This window comes from Juglans regia, chromosome 10 (genome assembly GCF_001411555.2).
Source record: "Juglans regia cultivar Chandler chromosome 10, Walnut 2.0, whole genome shotgun sequence".
Taxonomy (NCBI): Eukaryota; Viridiplantae; Streptophyta; class Magnoliopsida; order Fagales; family Juglandaceae; genus Juglans; species Juglans regia.
In genome coordinates this window covers 37,234,750-37,257,296 of record NC_049910.1, presented here as the reverse complement: position 1 = coordinate 37,257,296, position 22,547 = coordinate 37,234,750, and the positions used below count along the sequence as shown (strand labels likewise).

The following is a 22,547-nucleotide window of genomic DNA, read 5'->3' as shown; positions in this document are numbered from 1 at the left end:
GATCGTTCAGAAACTTCATGTGGCTGATTATCAACAGAGTTTATTACTCGCAGAGGGTGACTATCAATTCTTGCATCTAATTTTTGTTAGGACGTAATAGCTTATCTGGAGCCCATTAACTTTCAAATCCTCCATGTGCTGACATTTACAGGATTCCCACTTTGTTATTTTGAAAAAGCAAACAAACAAACCATAAAGAAGCCTAATATTTTTAGTTTATTTTTCTGGCACAATTTGTTTTTAAAGATAAGATGGGTTGAGATTAAAGTTAAAAAGTTGAATAAAATATTATTAAAATATATTTTTTAATATTATTTTTATTTTAGAATTTAAAAAAGTTAAATTGTTGATTTTATTTTGTACGAGAATTTGAAAAAATTATAAACGAGATATTTTCAAAGTTTTGAATTTCAAAGGTTGAGATTAATTTATCTATAAATGACGGTAACGAAACTTCACAGGATAGGTCCCTCGTCCTCAGTGAGCTCACTGAGCTGAGCCCTCTCTCTCTCTCTCTCTCTCTCTCTCTCTCTCTCTCTCTCTCGTGCGCGCGCAGACACAACAATGTCTAACGTCTTGCTGATGATATTTTTTGCCGTGCTCTTTATGTCCATAGTTCCACAGAAAACAGGTAAATTAAGCAATACTCAGCAGAGTTCCCAGTTTAATACTTTTAAATCTTTCCTGTAACTCTAGCCATTGCGAAATGGCAAAGTTAAGGTTCCTTTCTTTGTGATGATGTTAAAATTTGACTACTCCAAGTCCCATTGTTTTCTATATTCCTGCTTAATTCAAAGTTTAGAAAACTCCAATATTGTAACTCACATATACAGCGATTCAATACACATTACATATTTTAGGAGCTTTTGTTGTCCCCTGCTGTATTTCTCATTGTCTGCCTAGAGAAGAATATGAAAACTCGACAAAGTCTCTTACTAACAATGTGGTTCGATGTGTATCCTTTGTTTATCAGATGGGGAATTTGAGCAATGGTGCATAGCAGATGAACAGACTCCAGATGAGGAGTTGCAGGTGGCCTTGGATTGGGCATGTGGAAAAGGAGGTGCAGATTGTATCAAAATTCAGGTCAACCAGCCCTGCTATTTTCCAAACACTGTGAGGGACCATGCTTCCTATGCATTCAATGATTACTTTCAGAAATTCAAGCACAAAGGTGGATCTTGCTACTTCAAAGGTGCCGCCTTGATCACAGAACTTGACCCAAGTAAGCAGTTAACCAATCCTTAACATCACTTGGTGTTGAGTCAGGAAAGGTGCATCCACCCACGTGCCTAGAAATCGGCTAGGCTAATAAATAATTTATGTCAATGAAGTGAATGCTTGTTTCTTATTTTAAAGGGAGGCATCAGTCATATGAATCATACTCAATCTTCATGGTTCTTTATACGTTATTGATTATTCTTTTAAATGTTTGCCTGCAGGTCATAACTCTTGCCAGTACCAGTTTGTTCCTTGATTCCAATTGAAGCAGTGTAATTCGAGAGCTTTTCAGCTTGTCTCTAGCTTTGCCTTTGTGGTTTTATTTTTTTGTTTGTTTGTTTTTGAGTTGGGGGAGAAGGAGGTTTCGAACTCTAGACCTCCTTTTGGCGCTTTGCCTTTGTAGTGAGTAGTGAGAATGGTTTTTCTTAATGGAAGCAAACAGATAAAAAGCCTACAAAGTGAGGTTGAAATCATTTTGGGTTCTGGTTAACCATGGCATGATGTTTGTGTGCCCACGATCTAGTAGTGCTTGAATCTTTTGGCTCAAAATACACACCAACAGAGAAATATATATATATATATATATATATATATCATTATGATACTAATGTTGTCTAAGGCAAAGATTTGTGAGATTTCCAGATCTACATCATTCTCACTTGTCCACAAATATAAAAGATCACCAGCAATGACATCAAAGATGTGTGGTTGGAACTAATAATAAATCTCACTGATTGCATGTTTGTGCCCGGCTGGCAGACAATTAGAAATGGGTCCCAAAAAGCCTCCCAATGAAAGTAGGAGCCCATTTTGTACCCACCACTACTTAATTAACTTATGCTGCTACCTCAAGATCCATTTTTTATTGGTTTTGTAGAGCAAAACTATAAATAATAGTTGCATGTCACGACTAGAAAGGTCACAACAAAAACTTGTACACAATTTATCTTAAAGAAAAATATTACAAATTAAAAGATTAATATTGCATGGTATTATAGGTAACAACTATATATTTATCTAATATTTTTTTCCCATGGCATGACTATATATATATGTTTCTCGAACACTCAATAATGTTAATTATTTTCAATGTAATTGGTAATTTATAATAAAATAAAGAAAAATTCTTCTTATCAACTACTATTTACTATACTACATTCTATAAAAAAAAAAAATTATAAATATAAAATATAAAAATAAATAAAGATTGATACATAAAAGCTCACGAAGATTTGGTCATATATAGAGCCCTATTTTAACTTTAATGCCGCAAATATTATATATTTGTTTGAAGTCAGCTTGCAGCTCCTTGATCAGGACCATGCAGCTTCCTAGCTTTTAAGGTAGACGGACGTTGTTCAAATAATTAATATTTTTAAGTTGATTATTAATTATATTCTTAGGTCTTCCAGTGAAGTCAAAGGATTATATAGATCGACGAGTTGATCAGCGTGGAATATTCAAACGTATATTATCGTTAAAGATACAGTAATTGGTCAAACAGACTGACTGACATTTTTCTGGTTAAGACAAATTGAATTGTTTACTTTTGTTGCATTTGAAAAGTCGAGGGTAATTTGAGAGGACCATGATGGATGGGACTTTGAATTTTATTTTTTCTTGTTAATGCATCGATCTTCCTCTTCTTCTTCTTGATCTTCATGTACGTTCTGCAATAATATTAATTGCAAGCTTGCATGCATTAGTAATTAAACATCATCTTATTTATCTGACTGGATATTAATTAAAATTAATGAAAGCTAGCAAACGAGTTTCACGACCTTGACTTTAGGTTGAGAAATTAGTTACACTCGGCCATTACTCATGATTTTCCAAAAGATCAAAGATCGAAACGTCGTTATACAAATTAATTTCATTACATTAATATATATTTATATATATATATATATATATGCTCGAAGCATGATGATTATCAGTAATTTTGGAGAATCTACTCTACTTAGTAAAATAATTAAAAGCTCAAAAATTTATGCAATTAAAGAATTATTCAATAATGATGTAAGAAAATAGTATTGTACATATACGTACACAAGTGCCATTAACGGCTACAAGTGTCGGCCACATGTGGTGGCCTAACATGCAAAGCAAAATGGGTTGTTGGAACTTTTCGAAGTTTGCGAAGGCCTCTGATCCTTTTGGCAGATGAGGAGAAAACCTGCAAATGGCAGGGCAGGGCATAAAACTTGGTGGGATCCATCAGAGTAATTAGCTAGCATACATTCAAGGTCGAGGTCTTATAAGGGCATTTGGCCCTCTTCCTTAATTAAGACTGTTCATCCAATTTTTCCTCTGCCTAGTTCACAATTCGGATAACCGAATTCTAGTTATAATTTTAAGTTTGGTACAATTTGGATCGAAAATTGCATTACCCTAACTGGCCCTATTCGGACCCGTTAGGGTACGACACCTGGATTTTAAAATTTGAAACTTAGATTTTAATTAGCAAAAAAAAATTTTGACCCGCGTATTATACTCACTCTCGTACTCTATCTATTCTCTCTCTCAACTAATGAAACCCTAGGTCCTTCAAGTTCTGCCGTCGTTTCTCTCTCACCGCCTCCTTTTCTTCTGTGTCTTTTGGTTTTTTGTTTCCCCTAATTAGGTTTTTCTTTTATTTTTTCGAGAAAATTTGAAGTCATTTGCACCCACTGTTAGAACCGCCCTAGTATTCGATGATTGATTAAGATTGCTTATAAGTAGCTAGCTAGTTCATATATATATGATTTAGTTCAAGTTGTAGTTTAGATGTTATTACTTTTGCTCCATATCTGCATCTTGGAGACATTTTCATGAATTAATACATGCTGCAGCACATGATGATAGTCATAGAAATACTTAGCTATCTAATTAATTTCGCCACAATAACCCTTATCTACCTACTTGTACAATCCTTTACACCTCATTTCAGTCATACAAATACGTACGGTAGCTGGTAGCTGGTAGCTGAGGGACATATCAGTGCATGGATTTTTGAGGGGCAACATGGTAGTCCTTGGTTGTTTACTAGTTTTTATGGCCACCTTGATGTCTCCAAAAGAGCTGGTAGCTAGGATTTGCTTAAAGATTTAAAACCAGAAAATGACTCCCATTGGCTGTGTATGAGAGACTTTAATGAAATCAGTTGCCAAAGTGAGAAGTGGGGAGCTGCTGAGACCTTTCAAACATATGAGAGATTTTCAGAGAAGCTTTAGAATTATGTGACCTTAGTGAAATTCATACAAGGGGCTCAACATTCACTTGGTCGAATAATAGAGCTGATGGAGGATTTACTGAATAGAAGCTTGATAGAGCTGTTGCTAATTCCACCTGGTACCAACTATTTAGCAGCTCTATTTGTTCTGTATTACCTGCTATAAAATCATATCATAGTCCCCTCCTCTTGAAAATTTATACAAATTCTAGGCTTGGGATTGTTTATAGGAATAGCACAAAAAGAAACTCAAAGATGCTTGGACACTATAAAAGGGGCATGGAGGATGGGGTCCAGAAGTGATATTAGTTACTCGTCTTTCAGAGGAAGGTTGCAAAGATGCAAGCAAGCTATTATGAAGTGGAAATCCTTCTCCCTGAGAAATAAACAGAACTTTGTTAAGAGGAAAACAAAGGTTATTGCTAAGTTGCAAGAATATGGAACATGAGAGAATTATAGGCCTACTCAAGATTTACAAAAGGAAGTGGAGCTTTACCTTGAAGAGGAAGAATTGAAGTGGAAACAGAAGGCCAAACAAACTTGGTTGCATCAAGGGGACAAGAATACTTAGTATTACCACAAGTATGCTAATAGGAGAAAGTCTATTAATTCCATAAAGGAAGTGGAGGATAGTCATGGCCATCTTATAACTGATCCAATCTTGATAGGAGAGACTTTTACAGGTTACTTCTCTGACCTATTATCCTCTACTAATCCATCTGATTTATCTAGTTGTGTTTCTAGTTTAACAGCTTGTGTGATAGTAGAAATGAATTCAAAGTTGTTGAGTGAATTTACAGCAATTGAAGTTAAAGATGCAGTGTTTTAAATGACCCCCCTTAGTCACTTGGCCCAGATGGATTTACCGCTCATTTTTATCAAGAAAACTAGTCTATTATTGGTGATGAGGTGTGTCTGTTTAAAGTTTTGCAACATAGTTGGTCTTTGCAAGACATAAATGATACCTTCATCACTCTGATGATACCAAAGGTTAAGCAGACTAAGAAGGTGATTGATTTTAAGTCCATCAATTTGTGCAATGTGCTATACAAGATTGTGTCCAAGTTCTTGCTAACAGGTTTAAAAGAATCCTGCCTGAGATCATTTCACCAAACCAAAGTACATTTATGCCTAGGCGACTGATCACTGATAACATCCTAGCAGCCTATGAAGTTCTTCACTCTATGAACACCAGAATGCTTGGAAAGTCAGACTTCATGGCACTCAAGTTTGACATGAGCAAAACCTATGATCGTGCGGAATAGGATTTTCTTGGAGAAGTCATGCATAGGCTGAGATTTGATAAAAGATGGATCTCCCTTATGATGAGTTGCATTAAATCAATCTCTTATTTCATACTGATCAATGGAGAACCATATGCTTCTTTCATCCCTTCTAGAGGACTTAGACAAAGAGAATCCCTTTCTCCTTACTTATTTATTCTATGCTCAAAAGCCTTGACCTCTTTATTAAATCATGTAGAAGTTGTGGGAAGCATTTCAGGTGTACCAATTGGGAACAACAATCTTTTCATCAATCACTTATTGTTTACTGATGATATTCTACTAATTTGTAAGGCAAATTCTCTTGAATGGAGTCGTGTTCTTCATTTGCTGAAAATTTATGAAAAAACCTCGGGACAAATGCTTAACAAAGAGAAAAATTCTTTATTTTTAGTAGAAACACTCCAGTTTATGTCAGAAGTAATATCTTGCAGATTGCTGGTGTTAAGTCCTCAGGGTTTTTTGAGAAATATTTGGGACTTCCTGCTATCATTGGTAGAGCAAAAGCTGCTGCATTTCACACTCTTTTGGGCAAGATTTGGAACAGAATTACAAATTGAAAAACTAAAGTATTGTCAGCAGCAAGTAAAGAGATTCTCATGAAAACTGTCCTAACTCCATTGTGCAGAAGTTGAATAGAATGCTGAAGAAATTTTGGTAGGGCTATAATGATGAACACTCAAAGATTTGATGGATGAATAGGAACCAGTTGGGTGCTTCAAAAGAGTATGGTGGCTTAGGCTTAAGGGACTTCAAGAGTTTTAATTTAGCTATGCTTTCAAAACAAAGCTGGAGAATTCTCAATCATCCTGACTCCTTACTTGCAAGACTTTTTAAAGCAAAGTATTTTTCTCAGGATGATTTCTTGAAGGTAAGGCTAGGATCAAGACCATCTTACGTGTGGAGAAGTATCATGGCAGGGAAAAAGTTATTGAAAGATGGCTTGTACTGGAGAATTGAAAATGGCAAGAAGGTGAGGATCTGGAAAGACAAGTGATTGCCAACCTCTTATAGCCATAGCATTAAATCTTCCAATTTAGCTCTTGGAGAGGAGGCAAAAGTTGCAATATTGATTGATCCTGATTTAAAATGGTGGAATGAGCAGCTGCTGAACCAGACTTTCACACTTTAGGATGAACATCCTTAAAATCCCCATTAGTTTAGGAGGCAAAGATGGTAAACTAGTTTGGTTCTATTCTAACAATGGCCAATTTATTGTTAAGAGTGTATACCATCTTCATAGGAGCTTGTCACCAGGTTTAATGCAAGTGCTTCAACAGGGAGAAGTAATTCTGGTTTTTGGAAATCCATTTGAAAATTGAATGTCCCCAATGCTATCAAAATATTTATTTGGAAAGCATGTAGAAATGCCATTCCCACATATTCTAATCTCTGCAAAAGGAAGATTATGGAAGATGACATATGTTATTTTTGCAATTCTTTTATAGAAACAATGGGGCGTGCCTTATGGAATTGTATGGCTTCACAAGATGTATGGAGTATGAACTAGTTCAAAAAATGAATAAGGAGGAATTGGATATGGCTGCTATGATCACAAGACTCATTTGGTTGAGGATGAACTCATTTCTTCATGGCAGGGAGTTTCGTCCTCCTAGTTATTTGATCAATGAAACAAAAGATGACTTTAATATGTTTCAAGTGGCTCAAGAGAGGAAATCCTCATCAGGTAATTCTGTTACTCAGATCTCTATGTGCTTGAAGCCCCTTGCAGACTTCTTTAAAGTGAATTGGGATGCATCATGTGATCAGATCAGAGGCAGGGTTGGTATTGGAGTGAGAATAAGGGATACTATGGGCCAAATCATAGGTTGTTGTTGTAACTCTAGATCTCTGTTTGTTGAATCCTTTATGGCTGAATCAATAGCACTATAAATTATAGTGAATTTCTGTAGGGATATGAGGATTAGCATGGTTATATTTGAAGGTGACACTTTGTAAGTGGTCAAGTGTTTACAGAATGAGATACAAGATATGAGCTTAGCTGGTTTGATTATGGAAAATACCAAATTGCTGCTCAACTCATTTGCTCAATGGTTCATCCATCACACGAGAAGACTAGCAAATAAACCAGCATACCATCTTGCTAAAGATGCTCTTAATCACAGAGAAGATGTATTAGACTGTGTTAAACCTATTGTTTTACAAGAAATTTTGTAATGTTTGGTTGAGTTAAAGCATCTTTCTTTCAAAAATAATAATAATAATAATAAAACCATACGATAGACTGCCAAACAACTGCTAGCTAGCTAGCTAGCTAGGGTCATGATCTGGAGATGAGGTTAATGTTATGTAGAGTCTAGACGTACAAAATCATGCATGAGCTGCATGCATATGCAATATGGCAATATACCTTAATTAATTGTGAAGTTACAAGCAGCTAGCTGCATTCATGGATTCAACATGTTGGTAATTAATATTTCAAGTTACCCATGCAGAAAGCAATCCGCCTAAACATGTGGAGCTAGCTCGATCATTAATTGCATGTATACGGTGAATTTTTTATTCCTTAATTAAGAGGGAGTTATTTCTAATAGTGTCAAATCGTATTAATGGATCGTGTTTATATCGTATCAAGATATGTATATTATACTATATAGGTCAATCTTAATCCGACTTGTTAAGTTTATCGTGTCAAAATCTCAAACCCTAACACAACCCAATAACATAACGGGTTGTGTAATGTCAACCCGTTTTGACTTATTTATGTAAATGGATTGAAACAAACTCAAAATTAACCTCTTTAATCTAGTTAAATTTAGCATAATTTTATATAAATATTAAAATCGTAATATCTATAAAAAAATATAAAACTAACTATAAGTATAAAATTACAATTTAAATAATAAAAATATCGAAATTAAAATCTTAAAAATTTTATTTTTTAAGTATAAGGGTATAATTGTAATTTTAACTTTCCTAACGGGTCATAACGGGTTGACCCGTTATCAACCCGTTAAGTCGTGTCTTAACAGATTAATCTGTTTTGATCCGAACCTGTTAAGGGTAAACCCTAATCCGCTTTTATCGTATCGTGTTCGTGCTGAGTTAATGAATCATGTCACATATTGACATCCCTATTTATTTTCCATCATGTATTTATGCTTTTTTTTAATATTGGAGGGAGCTGATCATGGCCCGACTGGATCAGCGCATATATATATATATATATGTTAATTAGCTAGCTAGCTAGCTCAAGCGTAAATCAAGCACTTTATAATTCCAACTGTCATTTAATTCTAGCATTCTCTCTGCTTAATTAACAAACCGTGTGGGTCACTGTCTTTAGACTGGATCCCATCTTAAATATTCCAGACTTCCACCCTTCATTTTCAACTTTCAACCCAAAAGGAATCTCTATTTTGAACACATAACCCTATATTAGACTCTTAAATTTCCCAAATCGGATTGCCTTTCCCCTTATAGCCCGATAACTCATGTACTCGTTATTAAATTAATAATGCTATATATAGTTATAAAGTATATAAATATTATAAAATTATTTTAAAAAAATAAAAGTCTCTTATTAAAAAATTAATTTTTTTTTTATGAATCTCATATTTATTTATTTTTTTAAAATGATTACACAATACTTACATACTTACAATTGTATGTATCATTTTCTTATTAAATTATCAACCTGTTCATGACTCTTTAAAATCTTCCACTAGAATATAATGTTACATTGCAACAAATAGCGCGTTGATTAATTCTATAAATGATGCTCTGTCCTTAACATTAATTACCAACTCGTCTCAATTCATTTTAATTTGTTTGATAAATAAATTCGTCTCAATTTATTATTATAATCTTTTAAAATTTTAATATAAAATATAATAAATAATTTAATTTTTTAAAATTTTAAAATAATAATAATATTCTAATAATATTTTATCAATTCAATTCAATTCATCATCTAAACGATATTTCACCATACCTTATGACAAGGACAGGGCATCAACGGTGTGAAGGAAGAAGATAGGTCAAGCACAGTTCTTATTTCCTCTGTTTTCTTATATTTCTACCGTGCCTTTGCATTGCTTATATAGAAATAGTCATATAGAAAAGTTTACAATTAACCGTTTTTTACGACCGAAATGTTTTGGTTTCTGAATTTGGGGTTCAAAATGTATTTTAAATGAATTTTTTATTTTTATTTTATCAAATGATTAAAAAAATATTTTTTTAATAATATTGTAATTCTTTTACTTTTTAAAAAATATTTATAATGATTAAAAAAATATATAAAAAAAAATTATTCGAACCACATTTTGAATCCGAATTTGGGATCCATCACAGTTCCCTTTTTAGAATTGTAGGATCAATTGCCACCTGTCCCACCGGAAATGTATTTTTCATTCTAGAAGATTCTTCGTTGCTCTGCTGTGCATTTCTTGCTTTTACTGTGCATGTAGTCGACTTGATGTGGTGCATCTGCTGTGCATGCTTTCTTCTTCTTGTATTGACTGAATGATTGCTTGACTTATCTTCTTCCTTTACAAACGGGACCTCTACCCCGGTCCGTCCGTCCGTCCGTCATGTGTCCCGCCTGACCCGCATGGTATCGCTGGCTTCTTTATTGAACCTAATCTTCATTAAGCTGTTTGAACCATACTTAAAAGTTGGCAGATAATATGGACAAGTAACACTAATTAATATACATCAACATCTAGTGCTGCTGCTGTATCTATTTTTTATAAATAATGATAGAGTTATTATTTTTTTATTATTTTTTTATATGATATATTTTTAATTTTTAATTTTATTTAATAATTAAAGAAGTAAGTATTAATAAAATTATATATTTTTTTAATGATTAAAAATATGATAAAAAAAATATAAAAAACTTTGTACCCAATTTTTATTATACCAACAAAAAGCAAGTACTGACCCTAGTCATTTAATACCAATGGCCCACATATATAGACACGTGTAAACGGCCTTTTATATCACTTTGGCTTCGTTTGGTTTCAAAAATCATCTCAACTTATCATTACAACCTTTTCAAATTCTAACATAAAATATAATAAACAATTTAATTTTTTTAAATCTTAAAATAATAATAATATTAAAAAATAATATTCTAACAATATTTTATTATCTCAACTCAACTCATTTCAACATCCAAACACAACCTTTGTTACCTTGAAATGAAGAAACAACAGCTATTAATTGTGTGCTATGTTGTTTTTTTTTTTTAGCTATGTCTTTTAGTAGCACTTATACGTAGATTGATAAAATTACTGTTAATAATTTCACAATTTTGATAAAATATTTTTTAGCTAACTTGTGAGTTACTTTATTTGTACTCCTCTTTACATATCTTATCTCATATCTTATGTCTATCAATAGAGAATGAACATCAGGTATAAAACATTGAAACATCTCATTTTCCTTCACATGCTGTTTTACTGCATTTATCACCTGTAGTGAGTCTCTTTCAAAAATTACATTCTACAAATTAAGTTCTTTACCAAGCTTTACAGTAGATATTAAGGCTCTAAGTTCTGCTATAATAGGTTGTGAACAGAATTGTAAAGATTGCATGTATAAAGCCAGTATTCTAATTAGGTATGGACTTAACAATACTATACTAGTCTGATTATTGTTTTCTTCTCCAATATAATAATTAGGTTTGACTGTTATTAAATTATGAAAAATACTATATATAACATTAGATTCTATTTGCTATAAATTTATCATTTAAAAATAATAAAAAATTTAATCTAAAAATTAATAAATAATCTCACTTGGGAGTGTAATTTTATTTGGAAGGTTCATTTTCACAAAATTTTTTATTTTATTTTATTTTATCTAATTATTATAATTTTTTTAAATTCTTATATAAAATAAAATAAATAATTTTAATTTTTTTAAATTTAAAAATAAAAATAATATTAAAAAATATATTTTAATAATATTTTATTTTCATCTCATCAAATCTCAATTACGAAAAGAAACGAATCGTTGGAGTTCAAATGGAGGGGTAGTTACGTAGTTTTACTTTAACCGCGGGGCCTTTGCGATTGCGAATCCTCCACTATTTTCTTTATAAAATAGGTCCCCAGGTGGCTTCTATTCTTGCTCTGTACTCTGTTCCCCGTCTCTCTGAAAGACGACTCCGATAGTGGAACTTGTGGAGGTTCCTGAAACTAAGGTGCGTCTGCAAACAATTGATCTGATGCTCAAAAACCCACACTGCAGTTCCAACCATGATTCATTTGCTATTATTGCTTTTCCTTTAAGTTCTCTGTTTCCCTCCCATGTCAAAGGGTGTGTCAGAATCAGTTCCTTACTGGGAAAATTTGAAGTCCAAGTCATTCTCTCATAAATGTTTGATTATTTCTGCAAATGGGTTGGTGGAACTTACCAAAAAAAAAAAAAAAAAGACAATAGAAAATGCGTCGGTGATGTATCCTCAAAAGATATTCTGCACTTTTTTCCTCTGGATTTTTGTTCTCTCTCTTGAATCTCTTTTCATGATGTAAGACTGAAGGCTGAACCTTTTTCTTCTCTGTGTGTTCCTGAAAGGAGGGGGGGGGGGAGAGGGATTTGAGACCAATTCATGGAATGTGATTCTGAGTACTGGACTTAATTTGTTGAGTGTACTTTTTTCCATTTGCGAAGTTGGATTCGCTTGTTTATGAAGGTTATTGTTGGCTGCTGACATGTGGGTTTTTCTAATTCATTATATGTTTGGGAGGGGAGGGGTGGGGTCGTGGTCGAGGTGAATGAAATTAATTCCAATTTAATATGTAATGAGGTTGGGATGGTTGTTTATTTCGTGGCTTAAGAACGCTGTTAATTATCTATTTCATCTTGTAGGATATAATCTATATGTGATCCTGAACTTTATCAGTACTTTTTCTAATGTTATGACCTTTCAAAGTACTAATATGCTTTGTATTTCACTTTTGTGATGCATTTTGATGTGTTCTTTTTACATTATATGTGGCTGCTATAATTTTGAAACCAATTTCGATGAATATTTCGGGTTAACCAAATATTTGGCAACCTCTAATGCAGAGTGAGTATGAAGCAGCATACCATGGTAACGTGTTAATAAAGAATTTAAGAATGCCTGGCCTTACCAGTTTTTACTTCTCGACCAGTTTTAGAGACATCTTATGATGTATAGTTGACTTATGACTCCTATCTACGATAATCATAATATTGAGATTGTTTTCATTTTCTGATATTTTTCTTTGAGATCTCAACCAATTAATTGCTTTCCTTTCTTTTTCCGATGGTTTGTGAGAGCTTGCAACTTACCAATTATCTGAGGTTCTACAAGTGATCAAAACTTGTAGAATGTGCATGTTTGATATTCTAAGACCACAACATACCCCTTCCACATTCTCATAGTGATATTTCAAATTAGTCAGTAAGTCATCTTCCTTTCTCTCTACAAGGAAATCTTAACTCCCACCCCAAATCAAGGACTTCCCCATTTTCTCGTATACTGCCACAGAATTCCATTAATATGATTTTTATGCATTCTTATTTTAGTATATGACTGGCATGATCCTGTTACTCTATTCCGATTACCTCAAATCTGTTAGTATGTATTTTCCTTAGAAGTCATCTGAATATTTAGACATCTGAATATGTATGCAGGTTCTGATAAATTTGCTGCCATGAAAACCAAATAACAGCTACAATAGCCACCTAATGGAGCCAGTAGAGCACATCCACCTTCAACAGTTGTAGTAAGTGGTCATTTTAGTTTTGTTCCAGAAACAGTCCTGCCCTGAAAAGACTCGTCAGTCAGATCTTTAGAGAGGGACGTGGCAGACCATGCTGTAGATTATTCTTAAATGCATGCATCACAGCAGCAAAGAAGGTCAGGCATGTCCAATGGATTGTACTATCATTCAACTCAAGAAGTTGGGGCCTATTGCTTGCCTCAGTTCCAAACATTTGGCCATCAGCTACACTACAATGATAGGAGCCAAGGGACCAACTTTTTGACTCAGAATTCTAATGAACGCTATTGCACCTTGGAGTCCTCCTCAGCAAATGGTAGCTATGCTGTTTATACTTCCCCATCAGCTACCAGTTTCTCACCCAATGGAAGCCCAATGTCACAGCAAGATTCTCAGTCATACAATACCTATGGCTCTCCAATAAGTGGATCCTATGTAATCAATGAAGTAAATGACTTCAAGCACAAGCTGAAAGAACTGGAAACTGTAATGCTAGGCCCTGATTCCAATTTTCTTGATAGCTATGACTATACCTTCCAGAATAGCACAAACAATACCTCCCTGGCAATGGACAGCTGGAGACAAATAATGGAGGCAATTTCTAAGAGGGATTTAAAACATATCCTCATCTTCTGTGCAAGAGCAATATCAGATAATGAACTATTAGTGGCACAATGGTTGATGGATGAATTACGTCAGATGGTGTCGGTTACTGGCGAACCAATTCAAAGGTTGGGAGCATACATGTTGGAGGGGCTTGTTGCGCGGCTCACCTCCTCGGGAAGTAACATTTGCAAAGCATTGAAATGTAAAGAACCAGCAAGTGCCGAACTCCTCTCCTACATGCACATTCTTGATGAGGTTTGCCCTTACTTTAAATTTGGCTATATGGCTGCAAATGGAGCCATTGCAGAAGCCATGAAGGATGACAATAGAATTCACATTATCGATTTCCAAATTGCTCAGGGGAGTCAATGGTTGACTTTAATCCCAGCTTTTGCAGCTAGGCCTGGTGGGCCACCCCACATCCGTGTAACAGGTATAGATGATTCTATGTCAGCTTATGCTCGCGGAGGAGGCCCAAATATTGTGGGAAAGAGGCTATCTAAGCTTGCGGAGACCTTTAAGGTGCCATTTGAATTCCATTATGCTGCCATGTCTGGCTGTGAGGTTCAGCTAGAGAATCTTGAGGTTCGACCTGGGGAAGCTCTTGCGGTGAACTTTGCTTTCATGTTACACCACACGCCGGACGAGAGTGTGAGCACTCAAAATCATCGGGACAGGCTACTGAGGCTGGTCAAGAGCCTGTCTCCAAAAGTGGTGACCCTTGTTGAGCAAGAATCTAACACAAACACTGCTGCATTCTATCCGCGAGTCCTTGAAACACTAAACTACTACACAGCAATGTTTGAGTCGATTGATGTGACACTTCCGAGGGAGCACAAGGAGCGGATCAATGTTGAGCAGCACTGCTTGGCAAGGGAGATGGTTAACATAATAGCCTGCGAGGGGCCTGAGAGGGTGGAACGGCATGAGCTCCTTGGTAAGTGGAGGTCGCGGTTCAAAATGGCTGGATTTACTCCATATCCTTTAAGCTCCTTCGTGAATGCCACCATTAAAACTCTGTTGGAGAACTACTGTAGCAGTTATAGGCTTGAAGAAAGGGATGGAGCTCTTTATCTTGGGTGGATGAACAGAGATTTGGTTGCTTCTTGTGCTTGGACGTGAAAACTGGGCACCCATTTTTATTTTGTAAGCCGCTGACAGCATGTTAAAAAGGTGCTTTCAGGTGTGTATCTTTTAATATCAATCAACCCCCGAAATTTTCTTGTTTGCTGGATGAGGGAAACTGATTTCTAGTGAGATTTGCAGGCCTCAACACGGATGTATTTTGAGTAATTTGACATAAACGTCATTTTCCAAGAAAAGTTGAAATATTGGTGACAGTATACCGTCAATTTGTCTTATACAATCAAAATACTAGTTTGTCCACACTTATAGGCATTTGCATAAAATCTCATAACAGCATCACGTATGTATTCGCCCCCCTCCTGCATTACACTTTGTTGTCGTGTCATTCATTAAGACTTATTTCTTTCCGGGATAAATAAGAAAGTGCTAATGCTGTTAACAAGATATTAGTAAAAGGAGCAATCATATTCATATATTCAGTACTTGGCGAAATCTACGTGTTATTTTTTGACCCAGATAAATCGTCTACATGCTCACCCCCCAAAACCCCAAGAAAAAGAAATGGGGTAAATAAGGAGGAAAACCCGCTACTAGTACTAATCACTTGCCGTGCCATGTCAAGAGATACCATTACAAGGGCAACGGTGACTTTTCTGCAACAAGAGTTTTATTAGTCAGCTTTGGACAGGTTCTCCAGTAGGTGTTTGTTGCTCGTTTATATTAGCCTCAAGCCCCGGAGTATCATGAGCGACCATATCATGGCAGACAGCGTCACTTTCTTCTGATTTGGTACTTGACTCAACAATCTGCTTCCCATTCAATTGGTCATTTGATTTACCTTCACCAGCCACACTAGAATGGACAACCATATGGACACCAACAAGGCTACTTACGACTGGTTCAGTCCTCGATTCGCCATTCAGTAGCTCATTCGATTTAAACTTGGGACCTGAACTGGTATGAATGACCATATCAAGGCAGACAGCATTGTTTTCCTCTGACTTAGTGCCTGCCTCAAAATTATCAGCCACTGAAAAAACATTTGGCCCAACTGTGTTGTGGGTAACGGTCCTCGTAGGAGGCATATCATGGTCATGTTGTCCCTCATATGTGGCTATAACCACTTTTGGATCATGAGACGCCCTCTCAACGTGTTTCTTAACCGGGCATCCAGGACTTGAGCATCTATAGTAACTCCTACAAAGCATAAGTGCAAAACTAGAGTAAGTACAAAACTAGAGTTAGATCAAACCTCGAGTGCAAAATAACATCACTAATCTAACCATTACCACACTAGAATTATTTCAATTTGTCGATAATGGCAAGCTAAATTACTTATTCCGAAAAAATTGCAAGAGACTAAGGTAATAGGTGTTATTGAGATTGGCTTGTAGCATAAGAAAAAAAGTTGTCTGAATACCCATCTAAAAATAAAACCACATAAGAAAATGACTAACTGACGGCTACCAGCTTTCTGATTAAATTATTACAGAGATCTCACGTTGCACCACCACCATCACAAGTTGCCAAGACAAATTAGGGCACTTGATTCTAGCACGGGATTGACAGATATTTCTGATAATATCTCAGGATGACTTGGTGATGGAAACTCAATAAGATTTTGATAACGCCAAGTAGTTGACATAAGCAAACTGGCTAATTTTCTTTTACCCTTTCCCAGTCTAAGGAAAATACAGAAACATCGGATTTATAATTAGTCAAACTAGACAGACATCTGACAAGGTATACTTCCAGTCAGCAATGGGCAGAGATGCGATGCAGGCATGGACCCAAATCTGAAGAGTCTGTAACTGTTTATTAACATTGAAATTGTTACTTACCTTGGGTTGGGATTGCCTTTCACAAATTTCTGCCCATATTTGCGCCAGCGGTACCCATCATTTACAAAATCAACCTCACTCAACGTCTGAACAACAAGACGTGGTTCGCTAGCTGGCTTATCAACTGGAACAGCATCGACATAACACTTTTCTTTTTTCCTGTTTAGTAATTTTGATTTAATTTTTAAAAAGGGTTAGCTCACATATCACCCAGTACAGAAAAAATAAAGTAGCTAGTGCATTAACATACTGTCTTTTTGAGCCTGTATCATGATCATGATCATCATTATCAACCCCATCTCTCATCCTACTTGGTTGTGAAGGTGGAGGGGCATCTACTGGTTCCATATGATGAGATGTCTGGCTATGCTCAATAAATGGTTGGTCTTCAAACATAAAGTCATAAAAAATAAGCAATTTGCCATTTACGGGAAAAAAAAAACTTTATAACAATGTAAGTTCCATTCTCACCTCTTGCACCAATTAAAGAGGGCTCACTTGGTCTTTCATCTGATATGGACACAGCAAACCCAACAGCTACAGGGACATTAAGTTGAGGTCTAGGATGATCGTGCTGACCAAAGTATGTAGTATCTCTAATGTGCCCATCATGTGACCGTTCCAGTTGCTTTTTCACCTGGCAGGTTGGATTTGTACATTTGTAATAACTCCGTATAAATTCATTCCCTTTAACAAGCTTCTGTCCGTATTTTCGCCAATTATATCCATCTTCTGTCACTTTCTCACGTATTGTAGAAGGTGTGGTCCCTTCTCGACCAGATTGCGAGACAAGAATACTAGTGTCAGGGGCCTGCAACGCTTTCTCAGAAATGATGAAGGAATTACTTCCTTCATGATCTGATTGCATTGTTGGGACTGCAGCATCAGGTAACTCTGAAGCTTTCTCAGGAATCAAAGAGGAAGTGGTTGCTTCTTGCTCTGTTTGCTTTGCATGAATTTCATCATCACATTTCTGTTTGGAAGAATGGAATCTGCCATCAGGTATCGGCTGTGATGGAACTCCACCACCAGAACTCTGTCTCTGCTGCAATTCATCAGAAACAACTGCATCTGGTGCACGTTCCCCCGAAGAAATCATGTGAACCTGAGAACTGGTAGCAGAAAGACTTCAGTTTTAACTCAGGGTGTCATTACTATTTGACTGCCTTTGACTTGACAAAACTCCACTTCCTACATTACTACTAGTTATTCATACCTGACAACTCATCAGAAAACCAAGTCAAGCAAACAATGACATATTCAGGAGTTCTCAATGGCGGAAGACATTCAGAATTTAGCAGTTCAGTGAGAAAAGGAGATAACGTTTGGTCATTTCCCCCAAAACTCTTGCGGCAGACTTTCAATATTCCACTTTTAAGCCTTTAACCATCAAACTATAGTTATGATTAGTCGATGAAGTGAGGCTGCAACTACCAAGTGCGGGTGCAGCAACTAAGGTTTGAGGTCAGGCGTCTGAGGGTTTCGAAAAAGATAACAATTTTGAGATTTAGACTAGTAAACACACCAACTTCCCCATTAAATCATTTCGAGTTAAAGCCAGAAATTCACACAATTACCATACCATCAAGAGTTGATAATTTTCAAAATTTATTCATTTCCAAATAAAAAAATTAAATAATACCTAACGATTACCTACTAAGAGGGGAAAAAACCCCATCAATCCCGTCTTTTGCAGACGAGGAAACAAAGAGTGAAAAGATACAGATAGAAAGTAAAATGATAAGTTATCCGACTTTGTTGTATATTGACACAAACAATGCTACTAACAAGGCACCCAGTTCTTGAAAAAAAAAAAAAACAAGGCACCCAGTCAAGTAGAAGCCTGTAGATTAATCGGGACATCAAAAATTTAAAAACAGAAAGTGAAAGTCACAATTATATAATCTTTCTCGGCGGACGTAAGCTCCCGGTTACGATTAACAAAGTAAAATATTCAAAATTATCAAATAGGAAAAACAAACCTCCAATCTCGAAGTTCCAAACCACCACAACTCCCCAGAAATCAGTAATTGTACGCTCGAACCTCACGTCGGCGATTTGCACTTAAGATTCTAAATTTTTAATATGGGTTTGGGGATTGGAACTGGTGCAGCCGAAAAGTTAGAGTTGTGGGGTCCAGACTCCAGAGAGAGAGAGAGAGAGGAGTCGAAGCTCCGAGGTTTCGGAGCTTAATCCGAGCTGGGGGAAGAAGAAGAGCGGGGGCCGGAGGAAGGAGTTCTGTGTCCAGGACCATAATAGTTGGGCTTTGGGCTTTGGGCTTTGGGCTTTGGGCTTTGGGCTTTGGGCTTTGGCTCGGGCACGGTCGTAATCCAAATTTAATTTTGAGTAACGTTAGTAGGTGTGCTAACGTTAATTTTTACCGTCAACGTCAATTAATTAATTAATTTTTTTTTTAAGGATATATGTGCTACACGATTTGCGAACACGAATCATACGCTCATACGTACGCACACCACCGGCTTCACAACGCGCTTCGATCGATCAGTCCCCAAAGGCCAAAATCCAAACCCTAACCCTAATTCCATTTCAAGCTCTCTGTTTTTTTCCTATCAGAAGCATAACACATATTCTTCAGCATGCTTCTCTCCCCGGGTCACTCTCCGCGCCACCTCTCTTCCCCTTCCCCTTCCGCAATTTCGGATGATACCCGAATAACCAATGGAAATTCCAATTCTTCAACCGCCCCCAAAAACCATTGGAACCACCCGAAGGTGCTCGACGAAGACACCTATGTTGCGGCGATCGAGAAGATCATTGAGCGGGACTTCTTCCCGGACATCTCGAAGCTCCGGGACCGGCTCGACTGGCTCGAGGCGATCAAGACGGGAGACCCGGTGCAAGTCCGCGATGCCCAGTTGAAGATCATGGAACGCCGCGGCGGAAAGGTAAAAAATCCCAACCCTGATGGAAAAACCCAAACACCCGGTTCCACATTCTCACGACATTTCACTCCGTTCGATGAATTCAATTCTAAAACCCCGAAAAGCACGAGGAATTTGAGTGCTTCCAATGGGGAATTATCCGGTGGTGGTGATTCTGCGGATTATAGCGGTGAGATCGACGTGTCGTTGAGTCTAGATCAGTTCTTTAGGCGGTATACGAGCGAGGACAATCATAGTTTCTCCAAAATTGTAGAGAAAGTGAATAGGAAAAGGAAAGAGAGATTCGGATATTTGTTAGAAGGCCAAAAGGAAGAAGATGTTAACGCAATCGAGGGTGTGAAGAGGGAGAGAATTACTACTGACGGATATGGTACTTCAGACCAACCAGTGAGTACTCTGGAAGGGTGGAATTATACGGCGAAGAATTTGTTGATGTATCATCCTACTGATAGGGGCGAGGCCCCATTGACAGAGGAGGAACGGGCAGATAGGATGAAGAGTCTAACGAAGGAAATCAGCCGTGCCAATACGAGATTTCATGGTAAACTGATGGATTCTAGGCCGAAAGATGATGGGAAGTTTGAAGTGCTTTATACACCAGTGGCAGGGGCAACTCCAGTTCCGGTGTTTGATAGAGATGGGGATAAGTCGAAGAAGTATGATTTGGATGATTTGAGGAAGACCCCAAATCCGTTTTATGTCGAATCTGGTAAAAAAGCGACAGACGGGTATAGTTTTGTTAAGACTCCTTCACCAGCACCAGGGGTTGATGAGTCACCATTTATTACGTGGGGTGTAATTGAAGGTACACCGTTGAGGTTGGATCTGGAGGACAACCCCCTTGATATTGGGGGTAGTGGTGAGGGGCCTCAGTATAATATTCCACGAGCAGCTGCAAGGGATGAGAAGGCTCACTCCCTGTCGAGGGTGGCTGCACGCAAATTGAGAGAAAGGTCAAAGATGTTTCAGAAGCCTCCTCTGCCATCTCCTGTTAGAGGAGGAAGTGCTAGTCCAAGTGTGCGGACACTTTCTCGTGCTGCTCAGAAGTTTGTCAGGAATGCAATTGCCAAGTCATCATCTACTGTTGATGAAACTCTCCGTGCCAGTTACCGAGGTGCGAGCCCTGGTTTGGCTACTCCTAAAAGTGGAAGGAGCGTTTCAAGGTTTGGTAGAGATGGGAGTACGGGTTCCAGGTCACCTTCTATAAGGGAGGGTTCAAATCCTCCTTGGTGATGTTCTTAATTTTTCTTTGTTATGATGTTATGTATAATCGTTCAATACCTTGAAGTAATAAAATGCTTTGTTGACTGTAGCTTAATTGCAAGTTTTATGGCTTTAATATGGCGATTTGAATTTCCTTTTGCTATCTTGGTTAGTTTGCTGAGCATGATGAATGAAACAAATATGCCATGGATGGCCAATGTCCTGTTTGCTTTATTCTGCAAGGTTTAACTAGAAGACCATTATTATCTTTTTTTTCCTCCTTTCAGTTGTTTTTGTGTATAGAAAGTTGGGTTCCTCCTGTCTCTTAAAGCTTCTGTCTTTAGACTTCGTTGCTTCCCTGCCCTTGGCCTCCATACAGGCTGATCTAGTTGCTACTGGCTGTTCTTAGTTGAAGTCTTGCCTTGCCCTTCAGCTGGTGTTGTCTGTGGAGATGACTACTAATAAGATTGACTACGGGAGAAGACCTTCGATTTAAGACTTCTCTACTAATTCTTCCCTTATTTCTAGGTCTGGACCAATGCTTCCTTACATCTGTCACAGCACAAGCTGCGTGTGGGCGTGTCCACAACGGCACAATACCTAGTGAATTACCGTGCGATGCCATGGTGACATAAGGCTGCGAAATAGCATCTAGCGTTTGCTTGGGATTATAATATTTAGAATTGTGATACGGTTTTCTTTCTATGGCTGCATCTTTCGACCTTTCCACAAGTAAGCTTTTCTGGTCAGTGTTGTCCCTTAAACATCTTTTCTGCTCATCTTGATTCGTAATTGGTTTTGTTGTTCAAATGGAATGTAGAAGAACTCTTCATTTTTTGTAGGTTATACTCTGAATCTGGATTGGCATGGCTCGTTAAAGCAGATTGCCATCCAGGATGAAACCCACCCATTTCAACACTTGCTTGCTGTACCTGAACTGATTAAGTTGATCTCAATTATCAATTGCTCCAAAACCTTGCTGTCAATTATGCTTTAGGTAATTCCACATGAATACATATTGACAGGCTGACAAGCTCTGAGGAGCTAAGTTGCGGCCCCTGTCATGTTCTTCGCGACTTTTTAATACATTGTTATTGGTTGTTAGAAATGTGCTAAGAACACTATTGTTTTATTTATTTGTGGAGAGTTTGAAACAGCGAGGAAGGGCATGCTGAGATTTTGGCACGGGTATTGCAAAATTTTACATAAACTTCTGTAAGAACTAAGAAGAGATTTGGGGTTCATTTAAGAATGACCAGTGATCTCATCCTTCTCAACCGTCCCAGCCACCTTCTCTTCTTGCACCTCACCTCCTGACTTTATGATGATGGGCAGCTATTTTATTGCTTTTTTATTCTAAAGATTTTCGAGAACCCGGTAGAACTAATGATCCTATATTTCCATCACGAGCTTCACCTGAATGGATGGCAGTGTTTTTCTGTACAACCCAGATTCAGTTCCATGACATC

At 37.0% G+C, this 22,547-nt stretch overlaps 4 protein-coding genes across 5 annotated transcripts; 3 read left to right on the top strand and 1 right to left on the bottom strand.

The window, feature by feature from the left end:
* Positions 1-464: 464 nt before the first annotated feature.
* On the top strand, positions 465-1,718 carry LOC108994031 (glucan endo-1,3-beta-glucosidase 4-like). Its single transcript, XM_018969101.2, has 3 exons — positions 465-631; positions 974-1,225; positions 1,443-1,718. The coding sequence occupies exons 1-3, from the start codon at positions 565-567 to the stop codon at positions 1,475-1,477; spliced, it is 354 nt and encodes a 117-aa protein (XP_018824646.1). The 5' UTR covers positions 465-564; the 3' UTR covers positions 1,478-1,718.
* A 10,089-nt stretch (positions 1,719-11,807) lies between these two features.
* On the top strand, positions 11,808-15,486 carry LOC108994062 (scarecrow-like transcription factor PAT1). Of its 2 annotated transcripts, none has more exons than XM_018969141.2 (2): positions 11,808-11,890; positions 13,351-15,486. In XM_018969141.2, the coding sequence occupies exon 2, from the start codon at positions 13,551-13,553 to the stop codon at positions 15,165-15,167; it is 1,617 nt and encodes a 538-aa protein (XP_018824686.1). In that variant the 5' UTR covers positions 11,808-11,890; positions 13,351-13,550; the 3' UTR covers positions 15,168-15,486. The 2 variants fall into 2 exon arrangements, with proteins under 2 accessions (XP_018824686.1, XP_018824688.1); XM_018969143.2 differs by lacking the exon at positions 11,808-11,890 and adding an exon at positions 12,762-13,117.
* A 95-nt stretch (positions 15,487-15,581) lies between these two features.
* On the bottom strand, positions 15,582-19,186 carry LOC108994063 (WRKY transcription factor 1). Its single transcript, XM_018969146.2, has 5 exons — positions 18,955-19,186; positions 17,444-18,084; positions 17,223-17,358; positions 16,973-17,131; positions 15,582-16,328 (listed from the first exon to the last, which is right to left on the bottom strand). Exons 2-5 carry the CDS (start codon positions 18,069-18,071, stop codon positions 15,806-15,808), a joined length of 1,446 nt encoding a protein of 481 aa, XP_018824691.1. The 5' UTR covers positions 18,072-18,084; positions 18,955-19,186; the 3' UTR covers positions 15,582-15,805.
* Positions 19,187-19,414: 228 nt separating this feature from the next.
* Positions 19,415-21,228, top strand: LOC108994066 (splicing factor ESS-2 homolog). The gene has a single exon (XM_018969151.2). It carries the CDS (start codon positions 19,570-19,572, stop codon positions 21,106-21,108), a length of 1,539 nt encoding a protein of 512 aa, XP_018824696.1. The 5' UTR covers positions 19,415-19,569; the 3' UTR covers positions 21,109-21,228.
* Positions 21,229-22,547: the final 1,319 nt, after the last annotated feature.

What these genes read in the sequence shown, in the direction of transcription:
- LOC108994031 (XM_018969101.2), top strand. Translation starts at nt 565, where the DNA reads ATGTCTAACGTCTTGCTGATGATATTTTTTGCCGTGCTCTTTATGTCC. An exon ending in CATAGTTCCACAGAAAACAG is followed by an intron (nt 632 to 973) that starts GTAAATTAAGCA and finishes TTTGTTTATCAG; the next exon opens with ATGGGGAATTTGAGCAATGG. An exon ending in GATCACAGAACTTGACCCAA is followed by an intron (nt 1,226 to 1,442) that starts GTAAGCAGTTAA and finishes GTTTGCCTGCAG; the next exon opens with GTCATAACTCTTGCCAGTAC.
- LOC108994062 (XM_018969141.2), top strand. Translation starts at nt 13,551, where the DNA reads ATGCATGCATCACAGCAGCAAAGAAGGTCAGGCATGTCCAATGGATTG.
- LOC108994063 (XM_018969146.2), bottom strand. Translation starts at nt 18,071, where the DNA reads ATGATTTCTTCGGGGGAACGTGCACCAGATGCAGTTGTTTCTGATGAA. An exon ending in GATACAGGCTCAAAAAGACA is followed by an intron (nt 17,132 to 17,222) that starts GTATGTTAATGC and finishes ATTACTAAACAG; the next exon opens with GAAAAAAGAAAAGTGTTATG. An exon ending in AAAGGCAATCCCAACCCAAG is followed by an intron (nt 16,329 to 16,972) that starts GTAAGTAACAAT and finishes TATGCTTTGTAG; the next exon opens with GAGTTACTATAGATGCTCAA.
- LOC108994066 (XM_018969151.2), top strand. Translation starts at nt 19,570, where the DNA reads ATGCTTCTCTCCCCGGGTCACTCTCCGCGCCACCTCTCTTCCCCTTCC.